The sequence below is a fragment of the Solanum lycopersicum genome, chromosome 2, assembly GCF_036512215.1.
Source record: "Solanum lycopersicum chromosome 2, SLM_r2.1".
NCBI classification, from domain to species: Eukaryota; Viridiplantae; Streptophyta; class Magnoliopsida; order Solanales; family Solanaceae; genus Solanum; species Solanum lycopersicum.
The window spans coordinates 51748372-51764901 of record NC_090801.1 but is presented as its reverse complement, the minus strand read 5'-3'; the positions used below and the strand labels follow the sequence as shown (position 1 = coordinate 51764901).

Here is a 16530-nt window from a genome sequence, read left to right as displayed (position 1 = left end):
TAATGGTTTAGATAAAAATAATTTAAGAAACCTCTTAAATCTTGCAAATATGCTTTATTTATCGAGGAATAATTGCAAAGGGAAATAATAGATAACACAAATTGAATCACATTAGACTATCTCATTCCAAGGTGTTGATGTAGATTTCAACCTTAAGTATTAAAGTTTCAACCTCATAGAGGTAAGACGTTTATCTATTATCTATTTCTTGATAATTGTGGTGTCTGAATCAGCTTGCACACACCTTAATTAACTCCAAGAAATATCTATCACCTCTCACCGTAAATCTTTGCACCAAGTTAGGCGAGATGGGAAGGAGATAGATGTTTATGGAAGACCGAAAAGTTGAATATACATGGACATAAAAGAAGATGCAAGTAATGTTGACATTGTTAATTGCTCAAAATGATGAAGAGCATGTGTTTCCATGTTTTCCTTTCCTTTTGGTGGGAGGTGACCTATTGATGTTGTTATAAAAACCTGCTCAAATTCATAAATAATGACTAGTAAGATGTTTGATGGTTCAGAAATAAGGTGACTCTTAACATACATTTAAATTTCCTTTTCGGTTTAAGCCTATTTTGTACACTTTTGATACTTCAATAAGGCGAGCAGTTTCATAATACTTTTTCGGAATTATTTTTCCAATTTTTAACACTAACAAATTGTACTTCAAAAATTATTAGCTGAGACATCAAAGTGATGCACAAATGTTTATGTATGCTTCATATTAAAAATATCGACTCATATTGAACGCGTTATAAGTAGGCTGCCTGCATCGGTCTCTGAAAGGTATAGTGCTCCAAAACCACATCTTTAAACAGAGAATGAATCTAAAGTCTTCCAACTTCATAAGGAGACTGCCAGTATTTTAAAAGCATATATTGAAGTTGAAAACCAAAAGGCAGACCTTTATAACAAACTGATACATACATCAATGTGATGTACAATACAGAAACATAACCGTTGATGTCTATCTCAGAGCTACAACTGACGTACAAATTGAACTCTCTAAGATATAAAGTGAATGCCACAATATACATTTCTACAGAGTAGGGAGTCTGACTAGATTTAAATGAATACGTACACTTGAAGTTCCTTTTGGTATAATATGCCTACAATAAGGTAGATTTCAATGAATACGTACACTTGAAGTTCCTTTTGGTATAATATGCCTACAATAAGGTTTCGTCGTCATTCTTATTCTATTTGTAGGGTTTGGGGTGAGGGGAGAGTGGAACTTACATTTCGTGCTTCGAGAAAGGAACTGCAAAAATGTTAATGCTATTCATGGAACAAAACTTCAACAAATTTTCTGCTTAATCTGACTCCGTCTTCACGGGAGGAGCTCTGTGATATGCTGGTATTGTTGTTGGAAAGAACATTTGCCGGATCCCTTCTGCCTTTATGATGGGAAATATGATGCCTGATGCAGACTGAACAAAAAAAAAGAGCATGCATGCCAAAATGGTCAAGACTTTCAAACAAGGTGAACGAGTATGTAGGAATTTCAACTGGAAAGTAGCTCAATATATAACACACACATGCTCAGAGTCAACGAAGACAGTTTGAATACTACATTTAAGGTACATACCAATATTAATTTAGCTCCGATCCACAACTTCTTTGGAGAAGGAAAAGGTACAAGTAAACGACCAACTCCATAAACGGCCACTGCAAAGAAATGGAGCACCAAGCTCATTGGATTAGGATCAAGACCAGAGAGTAGAGCTACAGGTCCAGTTGAACAAGTGCCTCCAAGGCTCAAATAGTCAAAACACGCATCTCGCATCTCCCTCCTCGCTTGATCAGGAGAAGCACAGAACACCTTATACAGAGCTCCAGCCAAAGTATTTATGGTGGAAGCCACTGGCTGAAAACAGAGACCAATACAAGAATAAGTAACAGGCTAATAAAGTCAGAAATCCAGTTCTGTTAGTTTGTATTCTTTTAGAGGGAATAGCACTAAAAAAAGTGATGCAGTTTTAGACATTAAAACTGCTTCGAATAACGTATGATTTTTATGTAGAGATAAAAGACATCATATGCCACGTCAAATTGCTAGAAAGAAGGTTCTCCCTACACTTGATCAAAAAGCTGAAATAAAATATTTTTTTAAATAAGCCACAACACATATTGCAAATCATTCAACCGATGATAGTGTTATCCAGACAACAGTTTTAGCTTTACCTTGCGCAAAGTATAAAATGACTCCAGATATTTACACAACTCATCTGCGTCATTCAGGTCTTGCAATGGCATAAGAAGATTCCTTAATACTGCAATGTCTGAAAGCGCAACAGTCATTCCCCCACCAGTTAATGGATGGCGCATGTTGAAAGAATCGCCTAGCAACAGAGCTCCAGGTGTAGGATAGGGAGCAGCTGGCATGCTCCTGTTTGGCATAGTTTTAATATGCCCCTTATCAATTGCAGATAGAAACGCATCACGTAGCTCAGGTGGTACCTGAAAAAATGTAAAGATACCATCATGGTGGCACATTGGGAGGAACCAAATAGCTATCTTTAGGAACAGGCAATTGTATGTGAGGTAGAAAAAACAAGGACAGACTTTTTATACTGGCTGTGTGTATGACTATATTCTAAAGTTAAGAAAAATAAAAATAGTACCATGCAGGGAAACTGTACGTACCTGGGGAGCTACCATAGTTTTCAAATAATTTGCCATATCACCATTAGCAAGAGAAGGAAGCTTTTGACCAGGTACATCGACCAAGCAGCGAATTTCCGTGCTACTGATAGGATAAAATAAGATGGGAGAAGGATCTGCCAGAATAACATGCCCATGGTTTGGGTATGGAAGTCGATCATTCTCCAATTCCAATACCAGACCAACAAAGCAAGAGGGAACATCAACCTGCACATGTCAATACTCGCACTTACAATAAGTTTCAAGATCTAAATTTTCCAAACTCGGTGCAGGTAACATATATCACCAGGCATATGAAGGTTTTACTTGACCTGATGTGTGCATATGACACTACAGAAACAAATCAACTGACATGTTTAGTGGTATTAACTTCACCTTAGGGTCACAAAGCGAGCGTCGCAAGTTTGAGAAGCACCCATCACAAACTACTGTAAGAGGAGCATGTGCTTTAAGTTCTTGGCCAGCCTTAGTTTTGTACTGAACACCCTTAATGGATCCATTTTCTTCAATCAGGGATGTTACGGTGCCTTGTTCCAATCGTACACTGTACATAATTTAATAAAAACCAGTCAATTGATTATTTGCAACTATGATAAGCAAAAGGATAATTACAATTACATGATTGTATCAATTACTAAAAGCATGAAATGTGTCTAGACAGTTCTTTTTATTAATAAGGAAAGATTAATATGATGTGTCGAAAACAGTTCTAATAAATAATACTGCATGGGTAAGCTTACTTGGGAAGAGTAGCTGCTTTTTCTCTCATCTTCTGTATGAAGCGCCCATTGTGAAAGCTTCTCCCAGCCACATCCGAATGGAAGTTTTTCAAGGGATAGGAAACATTTGTGCTCTTTCCATCCTTGAAAAGAGCATATCCAACCACCCGCTGGGCATCAATATCCTCAACACAATCTGCATTACAATGGCAAACGTCAAGAGCACAAAATTACGCAAACCTAGAATAGTACAACGAAAAGTGAATTCTATATCCTAATCAAGTTAAAAACTACGTAGCTTGGACTCTTCAAAAATATCAATGGGTGTGTCGCATTTTCCAAAAGTAGCGTATTTTAGAGAATCCAACACGGGTGCGGCATTGAAAGTGAAGAGTCCATGCAACCCAAGTTAAAACTACAACTTATTTCAAATACTATAGTAAAATACTCCCACCGTTCACTTTTAATTGTCCACTTTGGTCTTTGCACGCTCTTTAGAAACAATGGTTAATATGAGTAACTTTTGCCAAAATACCCATATGAATAGATGTATAGTCTTAGGTCTAGGGAAATGTTTTGAGAATAAGTAATACATGTTGAGGACAAAACATGAAAAAAATATGTACTTCTATTGATATGCTAAAAGTAACAAGCAAAAGTGAAAATTCGTTTTTTGTATGGTGGACAAATAAAGTGAACGGAGGGAGTATATCTTGTGCCTACCAGCTCTATCACAAAATGATCAATTGTAAGCTCTTATGCTTGTTTGATTTTGTTTTTTTTTTCTTTTTTTTAGACAAACCTTCAATGCCCAACTCAATCAATTTAAGATAACCCCCAGGCTGAAGCAATTCGCCAACAATCCGGTCCGGCTCTGTCAAATCCCTTTCGATGACGTGAACATTTCGTCCTTCCTGCAGCAGTGGCAAAAAACAAATGTTTAGATGCTAAAGGGGGATCAGGACAATTGGTAAAAGTCACTAGACAAACATTTTCTTGTTTCCTGCTCGTGGACACAAGTGTTAGGAATCAAAAACCAAATTTTCCATGACAAGGCAAGCCATTACAGATCACAACTTACCATCAAGATAAGAATATTAACAGCACCTGTATGTTGCATTAAACAAAATAGTCTACTCCCTCTTCTCGAAATGCTTAGCCTATGTCCCTTCCCAAGTTTCAAACTATGTGAAATTGAGACCACATCATTAGATCGTCTTCTTTTATCATTTTGATACGAGAAGAATTGCAACTTATAGTACTTTCCCTATGGTTTCCGGTCATTTCAATTTTCATTAAAGGAAAAATGAATTTATCTACAATTTATTTCTAAAAGTTGGTCCAATTAACTCTTGATAAGATAAAGTGCCCAGTAAAGGAACTAGTATCATACATGCAAATAATTCATATTCTAAAGACCTCTTGGAGGGGAGCTAAAAGTTTAGATTTTTTTTCATGGATTTTGCATATCCAACAAGAACAACATAATGATGAAATCCCACAAGTGGGATCTGGCGAGGGTAGGGTGTACATAGGACCTTACCATTACCTAATACAGAGAGATTGTTTCGAAGAGACAATCGGCTCAAGTGCAGCAATTTCAGGTATAAAGAAACAGAAAACAGTGAGGAAAACATAATAATAGTAAGAGGAATTTTCCGTATCCAAATACAATTTTTTCATCATGCTTCCTTCCATTCCAATATTATGACCTTGCCGATAAGAAAATTTTCATTTCTTTCAAAGGGACTTTTAGAAATATGAAAACCGTAAATTAGAAAGCAATTGGGAATAGACCTTAGCAAGGGTATGAGCAAGAGCAGCACCAGCAACCCCAGCTCCAACAATTATAACATCGGCATCGGTCCCTTTCTCCAATTTTCTAGAAATTACGTTGTGGGTTTCACATTTTCGGGTAGATTTAAGATCCATTTTCTTATAATTGGGGGTTCTTGGTCGCAAAACATAAAGAAGAAGGAACCCCAATAGAGAAACAACAAAACTGGGAACAATATACTTATCCATCATGAAATTCACCATTTTCTCGCTCTGAATAAGATCAAATTGTGTATTTGGCAAAGATTTGGTCAAAGAAACCAAAGGTAACTTCAATTTGTTCTTTGTAATTGAATCAGAGGCCTGAGAAAATGATGATTTGGGTGGTGGAGGAGAGGCTGCAGATAGAGGAAATTTGTGTTTGGAGAAAACGAGGGAGAAAGCATGGTAGAAATTGTTTGTATTTATAAGAAGCATCGCAATCCGAAATTGGGGATCCAATTGGACCGTGTGATTTTGGGTGAAAATTGCGAGGATGACAATAAAAAAAAACACGAGAGACAATATTCAAGTCTGGCAATTGGCAGGAGGGGCCAAATGCAAGAATATTTATTTAGCACATTTTATTTATTTCGTTAATATTTCTTTCCTTTTAAAAAGAGTTATCTAGTTTAATTTTAAATATAGTTTAAGAAAATAAAGAAAATATTTAATTTTGTGGATCTAAATTAAAATTATATTAAATGTATAAAAATATCTTATAACCTTGTGGTCTTAAATAGGTCATGTGAAAAATTAAAATTAAAATATTATTCAAAAAATTAAAATATTACCAAAAAAAAAGTAATCATTCTTTTTTAAATAGACTATTAAGATTTTTTTTTAAAACGAAAGAAGTATTAACATTTCTCAATTTAAATACGAATGATTAGATATTATTATTCCTAGATTGCAAGATTTAAACTTTTTTTTGTTTATGTACGTATATATTTAATTCTTCTTTATCATAATTTGAATTTAGACTATAAATTATCGTAACATTCTTTATACAAAATTACGAATAAACATCATTTTGTTGATTAAATTTGGTGTAATTTAATATAATTATATTATTTTGGATCACTAGATAATTGACACGAATAATTATACTTTTCAATTTTTAAGAGTTCGTGATTTTTTGACATATAGGGATTACTTTTTAATTTCTTCTCTTTATTTTTTTTTCATTTATTTTATTATTATTCTAACGTTTTTCAAATATATATAAACATTGTTATTATTTTAAATTTTTTAAAATTAAAATAGAATTCATTGTTGCATAAGATTATGGATATACATTTTCCTGTTCTTTTAAAATCATCTTTGTGTATGTTGTGTCGAATTTAACATCAGAGTATTATATGTTGATTTTTTATTTCGAATTTAGAACTTATGTTATGTTTTCAAATTTATTTGTTTTAGGAATATTACGTCAATATTTTACATTGTAATTTATTTTTTTAGTTAGACTTAATATATTATTTTTATCAAATATTTCTATAATATTATGACAACATATTTATAATATTAATTTTTTTGTCAAACATATATTTCATGATTTTCATTAAAACTTTGTATTTTTAATTTTTATGATTAATTTATCTAGTATAACTTTTTAGTTTTTAAAATTCATATAATTTTATAATTACACTTGTACAATCAAATAGTCCACTTGCAATTACCCTATAATTTGGCAAACAAACATATCATTGTAATTACTATACAACTATAAATTTGACAAACAAACAAATCATCGTAGTTACTATACACTAAATATTGAACAAACAAACATATTGTTGTAGTGTACTAATTTTAATTATCTGGACTTTTTCAATGTTAATAACACTTGTAATTATTTTTTTATGCACTCCAAGTAGTGATGACAAATAAACGGAACTATTAAAATTTGGGCGTGTTGAAATAAAATAATCCCTTCTTTCCTAAATGAATCAACTATTTGAAAAATTCTTCTCTTTAGCATTCTATTGTATTTCTTTTCTGAAACATCAGATTTTAACATCTACACCTTTTTGATGATTCATCACAAAAAAAAAAGGTTATAAATTCATGTTGTTATAATTTCTTTTAAAAATATAAAATATGATAAAGTTCATATATCAATATCAAAATAAGTTCGTATCATATTGACAAATCATGAAACATAACTTTGAACGAGCCTAAATTTTAAAATTAATGATGATAAATTAGTTTCTTAGTCCTGCAATGTTGACGCACTTTTATTTTTTCCTTAAATTTCTATTTATATTTACTATTGATTTTATCCATGATTATGTATGAGATTTTTAATCATTTTTTTTCATATATTTAGTTGAAATAATAACTCTATGTTGGGGAAGGTGAGAAGAAGGATACTTTGTTTTGTTTGGTAAAAATATTATTACACCTGAAATTTCACAAATTTTTCTATGAACATTTTAATCAATGACATTGCAAGAAAAGAAAATTTTATATTATTGTACGTGAAATTATCATGATGAATCGCTCGATTTTACATGCAACACGATTTCTACTGAACAAAATAAGATGTTTTTCTTGTCACAATCTCTCACGTGGAGTTATTATTTCTACTAAATATATAAAGTGACTATTAAACATTTCATACATAAATTATGAATGTAATCAATATTAAAAATAGAAAAAAAATTAAAGGAGGACCAAAAGTACACAATATTGCAAACACAAAAGACTATTAATATTTCATGTGAAAACTCAAAAATGACTTTGAATCTTAATCCAAAAATAAAAAACTATTTTAAGCCTTTAATCTAAAATACTCTATTAGATCAAATACTCCCTGCAAAAAAAACAAATTAAACAATGTGTTATTACCTAGAATGATAAGTTGAAAACAAAAAGAGTCAAAATACAAATCGAGAAAGAGAAACAACAGAGTATGACAAATCAATATATACTACTTTGCAGCCTATTAATCAATATATACTATGTTTATATGTGAATTGTTGAGTTTTGATATATTTTTTAAGAAAAATATTTAAATATTATTTTTTGTTATAAAATTTTAATTATTTTCAAATTATTCTACTAGAAAATATAAAATATTTAACGATTTTATTAAATGAAAAATAATATTAAAAAAATTCTCAACAATTCTTATACTTTGAATAATTAACTAATTTTGAACTATAATATGAACAATTCACTTTATACTATATAGACCAAAGAGAGTACTCTTTTGATGTGGAAAAGAAAAAGGAACACATTGCTCGTTTGTTTTGTTATCTTAGCTAAATTTACAACATTGTAATAAGGTTTGAAAATCACTTTGAAAGAAATAAAGATTCCTTAAACGCTAATTAATAATTAGGACTCATACTCGAAATTTTTGTTAAAGAATAAAGTGATCGCACCACTATACTATTACCTATATTGGTACCTACTTATCATCTTTGATTTGCACATATATATCTGCTAGGGAATTTGGCCGCGCTTCGCGCGGTCTTTAAAATAAAAATTAAAGGATTACTTTTTTTCAATCAATTATATAACTCTCTTTATTTTCAAACGTAATATTATCACTTTATTTTTTTTACTATATATTAATTATGAAGATCGTTTTGAGATGACGATCAAAATGAAACTTAAATTTAACATCTATAATGAGGGATAGTACATTATTAGTCAATATATCAAATGTCAATATATATTTTCTTAGTAATTTTTTTGTTTGGACAGGTAGTTAATATGTCACTTTCTACATTTATTGGAATATCAATGAGTTTGAATCTTTATATTACAACATATAATTCGATGTACTTTTTTTCTTGAGTATATAAGAATTATATTACAAAAAACTGAAAAATACTAATAAAATACATCTACACGTCTTATTATCCTTTTTCATATTGATATGATAAAACTCCTTTGAATATTTCGTTTTTCAATCGTTTTTGTTCTTTTTTCAAATATACAATTTAAATTTGTATGATTTTTGCATGAATCACATCTATGGCTATTTTAGATTCTTTAGTTGCATCTATATCAAATATAATTGTTATCATTTGTCAAATTTGTTTTTTAAGAATGTTATTCAAAATGTTACGCTATTATTAAGTTTCAATATATCCAACCTCGAATGAGAATATGTTTTTTTAAAAAAAATTATTAACTCGTTCACTATATTTTAATCTATATCTTTTATATGAAATATAAAGATAAATAGATTCATATAAACTACGTAAAAATATTTGATAGATAATAAACATCTTCACATATTATGTGTATAGAATAATAAAATTCAAAAGTTAATTAAATTGAATACTCTGATAATATGTTTCATTTCAAATATACTTCTTGCATTCTCAAATCAATGATTGCACCTCTTTCTATATAAAATTAATACATGAACACCCTAAGATATATACTCATTACTTAGTATATTAAAATAATTTAAAATTTTAATCATAATTTTGTGTTTTTTAGTCATACTCATATGAAAAGTTTTTATGTACAAGATTTTGTGTTTTATTTTTAAAAAATATATTAAAAATCAAATCAACTTATTTAGTCATTTGTATTCATCTTTTATTTAAAATTTTCAAAAGATACATATTTAACAAAAATAAATTAATTTATCAAATGCGTGAATAAATTTTTTTGGCATATATGTTTGTCCTATTTTTAAATTTCATAAAATGTATATTAAATATTTATATTCACTATTTTATTTATTTTGATCTATATTTAATTATACTTCAAAAGAGTTACAAAATATGATTTTCATAGTATATAAAATACAAGTATTTAATATTACAAAATATTAACATATAAGTAAACCAAAGCAAAAAGAGATCAGTTTTGACTAAAAAATTTACAAAATCTTCAATTATGAGATCAATATTTTCATTTATTGGATTTTATTTTTCAATTACTTTGAATAAAACGTGAAAAAAAATAGATAAACTAAAGTGGGATTAAAAAACAATAAATAAAATAACAAAAACATGATTCATAAAATTATACTATTTTTTTTTTCAATTGTTACTTTTTTATTTTGGCAAATAAATTAAATATCTTCTATCACAGGTTCATATATATATAAAACATTTTCCTCATCATGAGTACATCAAATGTGAATTAAAATACATTAATATTTGTCTCAAAAGGGTTGTCTTACAATACACATTTATATAGATATTTATTAAGAAAAATAATAAATTATCATAAGTTTACACATTTAAAATTTGAGAGTCATGAGAGGTTATAAAAATTATGAAAAAAAAATAGAGCCTAAGATTCAGATTCTGTGGTCAAGAATTGATCTTTTGAACATGACTAACTAAAAAGGAAGAAAAAATCAATATACATAATTCATAAGATTTTCCTCTATCATGAGTACATCAAATATGAATTAGAATACAATAACACTTGCTTAAAAAAGGATTGTCGTGCAATACACATTTATTTAAATATTCATTGAGAAACACAATAAATTATCATAAGTTTACACATTTAAAATGTCACGACCCAAAACCGGGCCGCGACTGGCACCCACACTTACCCTCCTATGTGAGCGAACCAACAAATCTAAACCTTAACATTTCAATGTAATATCAATATAAAGTAATGCGGAAGACTTAAACTCATTAATAAAAACCAATTCAATAACTATTATTTCCCCAAAATCTGGAAGTCATCATCACAAGAACATCTACTTCAAATTACTAAATCTAAGAGTTTCTAAGAAGCTAAAAATACATAAAAGCTAGTCCATGCCGGAACTTCAAGGCATCAAGACATGAAGAGGAAGATCCAGTCCAAGCTAGAAGCATTAGCTCACCCTGATATCCGGAATAATGAAGACTGGCTAGAGTTGCGGTTGAGTTGAAGACGATGGCACGTTTGCTGCACTCCACAATAACAAGAAGAAAACATAAAAGTAGGGGGTCAGTACAAACACAAGTACTGAGTAGGTATCATCGGCCAACTCAAAATAGAAAACAGTATATATCAGATAATATCATAAAATCAACTAATATCCTTAGCATGTAGCATTTACGATTACCATAACCCTTGGTTACAACACTAAGCTCATCAATGAGGACTCACACCTCCTCATCATACTCATTTGGGAATTAGGTTCATTAGATTGAATATATTAACATCTTTCAAGATTCATTATCTTTATTCCTCTCGTGTCGGTACGTGACACTCCGCTCCTCAATATACTATCCTGGTGTCGGAACGTGACACTCCGATCCTCATTCTATCCTGGTACCGGAACGTGGCACCCGATCCATATACTATCCTGGTGTCGGAACGTGACACTCCGATCCTCATTCTATCCTGGTACCGGAACGTGGCACCCGATCCATATTCTATCCTGGTGTCGGAACGTGACACTCCGATCCTCATATACTATCCTGGTACCGGAACGTGGCACCCGATCCCCTAATCTCACTACTTTCGTTCATCAAGCCTTCTTTTATGCCAAGGTCTCATCATTAACAAAGAGATTAGGGTTTTGCAAGATTTGGGATTCAATAACTTCATCATGTTTATATAATCACAATTATATAATTACATTCATGCAAGCATACAATTAAGCACATAGCAGGGTTTACAATACTATCAATACATATCATTCGCTATTAAGAGTTTACTACGAATATCGTAAGAGAAACCATAACCTACCTCCACCGAATACTAGTGATCAAGCAAGAATTTCCCAAAGCCTTGTGTTTTTCCTCTTCGTTCGTCTCTCTCTATCGATTCTCCTTCTCTCTCTTTCTGTTCTTTTCTTTTTCTTATCAAAACCTCTTTCTTTTACCCTAATTAGCATATAATTTAAGAATAAAATATGGCAATAATAACCCACTAATTTACTCAAGGTTACCTCTTTTAACCCCCAAGTAATTAGACTTATTAACATAAACCCACTAACTTTATAATTAAAGTAGGAATAGTCCAAAACGTCCCTTAAAACGTGTAAAGAAATTTGACCTCGCCTGAGATTACGCAGCCTGTGACGGGTCGTCGTGCCTGCGACGGTCCGTCCTGCTGCTCCGTCACAGAGTTCAGAGACTGAAATTCTCTGAAGAGTGTGTGACGGTCCGTCACGCCTGTGACGGTCCGTCCTGCTATTCCGTTACGAAGTTCAGAGAGTCGATTTTCAGTACCCAATTTCAGAATTTCTAAGTGTTTTGAAACGAGACCCCTCGACGGTCCGTCGTGCCCATGACGGTCCGTCGTGGGTTCCGTCGTCTCAGCCTGTTTTTCCAGAAATAAAATCTGCTACTCAAAACGACTAAACAGGTCGTTACAATAGATACCAATTTACCCATCGTTCGTCCCCGAACGATCACAAGAAGAAAAATAAGGGCGAGAAGGAGTACCTGAATCTTTAAACAGATGTGGATATCTTTCTTGCATATCTGCCTCCATCTCCCAAGTGGCTTCTTCAACCGGTCAATTCTTCCATTGCACCTTGATGGATGCAATCTCCCTTGACCTCAACTTGCGAATTTCTCTATCTAGGATGGCAACAGGCTCCTCCTCATAAGTCAAATTTTCATCAAGCAAGACTGAATCCCAACGAATAATATAGTTTATATCCCCATGGTATCTTTTCAACATAGACACATGAAATACCGGATGTACTCCGGACAGCCCTGGAGGCAAGGCTAACTCATAAGTCACCTCCCCTACTCGCTTAAGTACTTCAAAGGGACCAATGTACCTTGGGCTTAGCTTGCCTCTTTTACCAAACCGCATCACCTCTTTCATTGGCGAAACTTTCAACAAGACTTGTTCACCCTCCATGAACTCTAAGTCTCTAACCTTTCGATCTGCATATTCTTTTTGCCTACTTTGCGCCGCTAGAAGCTTTTCTTGAATAGATTTCACTTTCTCTATCGAATCCCTCAAAAGGTCAGTACCCCAAGGTCTAACCTCGAATGCATCAAACCAACCAATGGGGGACCTACATCTCCTACCATACAATGCTTCAAATGGAGCCATATCAATGCTTGAGTGATAGCTATTATTGTATGAAAACTCCGCTAAGGGTAAGAAGTTATCCCAATGGCCACCAAATTCTATCACACACACATGAAGCATATCCTCCAACACTTGAATCGTTCGCTCAGACTGACCATCGGTCTGAGGATGGAACGCGGTACTAAGGTCCAACCTAGTACCCAATTCCGCATGCAATGTTTTCCAAAACTTAGAAGTAAACTGCGTACCTCTATCTGATATGATGAAGAGCAGAACCCCATGCAATTGAACGATTTCTGAGATATAGATCTTGGCTAACTTCTCGGCATTGTAAGTCACCTTAACCGGAATGAAATGAGCAGACTTAGTTAACCTATCAACAATCACCCAAATAGAGTCGTACTTACTCATCGTCTTTGGAAGACCAACCACGAAGTCCATTGCGATTCTCTCCCATTTCCATTCTGGAATGCGCATTCTCTGAAGTGTTCCTCCGGGCCTCTGGTGTTCATACTTTACTTGCTGACAATTTGGACATTTGGCAACAAAATCAACAATGTCGCGCTTCATTCTACTCCACCAAAAGTGTTGCTTTAGGTCACGGCATCTTGGTTGCACCAGGATGTATAGAATATCTGGAACTATGAGCCTCTGTAAGAATAGTGTAAATCAAATCATCAACGCGGGGTACACATACCCTTCCCTTGATTCTCAAAACACCTTCTTCATCGATCTGTGCTTCCTTAGCCTCTCCTCGTAATACCATATCCCTGATTCGGCTTAGTTTCTCATCGTCAAACTGCTTTCCCTTGATCTTGTCAAGAAAAGAAGATCTCGCCTCTACACAAGCCAAAAATCCTCCCTTCTCATTTACTTCTAATCTCATAAGGTCGTTAGCCAGAATCTGAACTTCTCTAGCCAATGGACGTCTAGAAACTTACAAGTGAGCTAGACTTCCCATGCTTCCCGCCTTTCTACTTAAAGCATCCGCTACAACATTCGCCTTCCCCGAATGATACAAAATAGTGATGTCGTAGTCCTTCAGTAGTTCCATCCATCTCCTCTGTCTCAAGTTCAAATCTTTCTGAGTAAAGACATACTGTAGGCTACGATGATCCGTATAGACCTCATACTTAACCCCATATAAATAGTGTCTCCATTGCTTTAATGCAAACACTACCGCAACCAATTCTAAATCATGAGTTGGATAGTTACGTTCATGCATTTTTAATTGTCTTGAAGCATAAGCAATCATATTCTTCTCTTGCATTAGCACTGCACCCAAACCCGAATAGGATGCATCACAATAGACAATGAAATTCTTACCTTCCACTGGCAAGGTGAGAATTGGTGCAGTAGTCAACAGAGTCTTGAGCTTCTGAAAGCTTTCCTCACACTCATCCGACCATACAAATGGAACATTTTGCTTAGTCAAGTTCGTCAGTTGGGAAACAATAGAAGAGAATCCCTTGACAAATCGGCGGTAGTAGCTAGCTAACCCAACAAAGCTCCTTATTTCTGACACATTAGTAGGTCTTACCCAATTCTTCACTGTCTCAATCTTAGAAGGATCCACCATCACTCCATCCTTAGAAACCACGTGCCCCAAGAAGGACACTGCATCTAGCCAAAACTCACACTTAGAGAACTTGGCATAAAGCTTTTTCTCCCTCAACATTTCCAATACCATTCTCAAATGCTCCTCATGTTCCTTCTTGATCTTTGAGTATACCAATATATCATCAATAAATACGATCACAAATAGATCCAGATATAGCTTAAAAATCCCGTTCATCAAACTCATGAACGCAGCAGGGGCATTCGTAAGACCAAAAGACATCACTACAAATTCGTAATACCCATACCTGGTTCTAAAAGCAGTCTTTGGCACATCCGTTGCCCGTATTTTCAATTGATGATAACCGGATCTCAAGTCAATCTTAGAGAAGACACAAGCTCCTTGTAACTGATCGAACAAGTCATCAATGCGAGGAAGAGGATACTTGTTCTTTATGGTTACCTTGTTTAGTTGTCTGTAGTCTATGCACATTCGAAAACTCCCATCCTTCTTCTTCACAAACAAAATCGGAGCACCCCAAGGAGATGCACTTGGTCTAATGAAGCCTTTGTTCAACAACTCTTGAAGTTGGGCTTTTAACTCTCTTAACTCCGCAGGAGCCATTCTATAAGGGGGTATAGAATGGATTAATTTCATCTCAAACTCAATACCTTCTTTCTGCTTTGCTATCAGACAAAAAGTTCACGAAAAATTACGTGTCTGAAAATCAAAAGAGGCTGAAAAAACGACATGAAATGCTAGTTGGTGGTCTTAAACAAATTGGAATAAGGTGCCTTGAGAGCAATGCTGGGTTGTTTTGTTGGGTGGATATGAGACATCTTTTAAGTTCAAACACATTTGATGGAGAAATGGAATTATGGAAGAAAATAGTGTACGAAGTAGGGCTAAATATTTCAGCTGGATCGTCATGCCATTGTACAGAACCGGGTTGGTTTCGTGCATGTTTTGCTAACATGTCAGAAGATACGTTAAATATCGCCATACAACGTTTGAAGGCTTTTGTTGATTCAAGGGTTAATAACAAGGATGATATTCAAAATCAGCAGCAGTGTTCTAATAAGAAGAAGTCATTTTCCAAATGGGTTTTTCGACTATCGTTCAATGAACGTCAAAGAGAACGATAGTCTAGTCATGTGAAAGTTCGTAAATTCATTTTTGTTTTTTTAAATCTCGATAGTTAATTAGATGTTGAGATTTCTAAAAGATTTTGTACCATAATACATACTTTTAAATTGTTTTAATTGTAGAGGGTCACTGTCCATTTGATTGGACGAGAAGTGCTTTTCCATATACATATGGTAATACATCCATATTATTAAATGTTCAATTAATTCTAATTCTAATTTCAGCTCTCATAAATGAAAGATAATTAGAGAGGTGACCGCACAAGTGCGTTGCTGCGAGCTCGACCTAGGAGTTTCAAGGGACATTCGGTTGAAAGTTCTAAACTCAAACCACTAGGTCACCCCGAGGGTATGGCTACTCTTGATTTTCTCAAGGGTATATTTGGATGAGTGCCTTTAAGATTTAAGATTTAATGGTTTAGATAAAAATAATTTAAGAAACCTCTTAAATCTTGCAAATATGCTTTATTTATCGAGGAATAATTGCAAAGGGAAATAATAGATAACACAAATTGAATCACATTAGACTATCTCATTCCAAGGTGTTGATGTAGATTTCAACCTTAAGTATTAAAGTTTCAACCTCATAGAGGTAAGACGTTTATCTATTATCTATTTCTTGATAATTGTGGTGTCTGAATCAGCT

General features: G+C 33.2%; 2 protein-coding genes across 5 annotated transcripts; one reads left to right on the top strand and one right to left on the bottom strand.

The window, feature by feature from the left end:
* Nucleotides 1-21: 21 nt before the first annotated feature.
* Nucleotides 22-5755, bottom strand: bc2.1 (squalene monooxigenase 2). 4 transcript variants are annotated; one of them, XR_011214416.1, is made up of 9 exons: nucleotides 5187-5755; nucleotides 4192-4303; nucleotides 3411-3585; nucleotides 3046-3214; nucleotides 2653-2877; nucleotides 2191-2466; nucleotides 1595-1873; nucleotides 1246-1436; nucleotides 22-480 (listed from the first exon to the last, which is right to left on the bottom strand). XR_011214416.1 is itself a non-coding variant. In NM_001308335.1 (8 exons), the coding sequence occupies exons 1-8, from the start codon at nucleotides 5640-5642 to the stop codon at nucleotides 1320-1322; spliced, it is 1809 nt and encodes a 602-aa protein (NP_001295264.1). In that variant the 5' UTR covers nucleotides 5643-5718; the 3' UTR covers nucleotides 1039-1319. The 4 variants fall into 4 exon arrangements, 1 of the variants encoding a protein (NP_001295264.1); XR_003245098.2 differs by lacking the exon at nucleotides 22-480 and adding an exon at nucleotides 885-1175; XR_003245099.2 differs by lacking the exon at nucleotides 22-480 and adding an exon at nucleotides 885-1115.
* Nucleotides 5756-7549: 1794 nt separating this feature from the next.
* On the top strand, nucleotides 7550-16103 carry LOC138342157 (1-aminocyclopropane-1-carboxylate synthase 3-like). The gene is made up of 2 exons (XM_069294353.1): nucleotides 7550-7561; nucleotides 15381-16103. Exons 1-2 carry the CDS (start codon nucleotides 7550-7552, stop codon nucleotides 15882-15884), a joined length of 516 nt encoding a protein of 171 aa, XP_069150454.1. The 3' UTR covers nucleotides 15885-16103.
* The last annotated feature ends 427 nt before the right edge of the window (nucleotides 16104-16530 follow it).

What these genes read in the sequence shown, in the direction of transcription:
- bc2.1 (NM_001308335.1), bottom strand. Translation starts at nt 5,642, where the DNA reads ATGCTTCTTATAAATACAAACAATTTCTACCATGCTTTCTCCCTCGTT. An exon ending in GCTCGCTTTGTGACCCTAAG is followed by an intron (nt 2,878 to 3,045) that starts GTGAAGTTAATA and finishes TGACATGTGCAG; the next exon opens with GTTGATGTTCCCTCTTGCTT. An exon ending in TCGGAGCTAAATTAATATTG is followed by an intron (nt 1,437 to 1,594) that starts GTATGTACCTTA and finishes TTTTTTGTTCAG; the next exon opens with TCTGCATCAGGCATCATATT.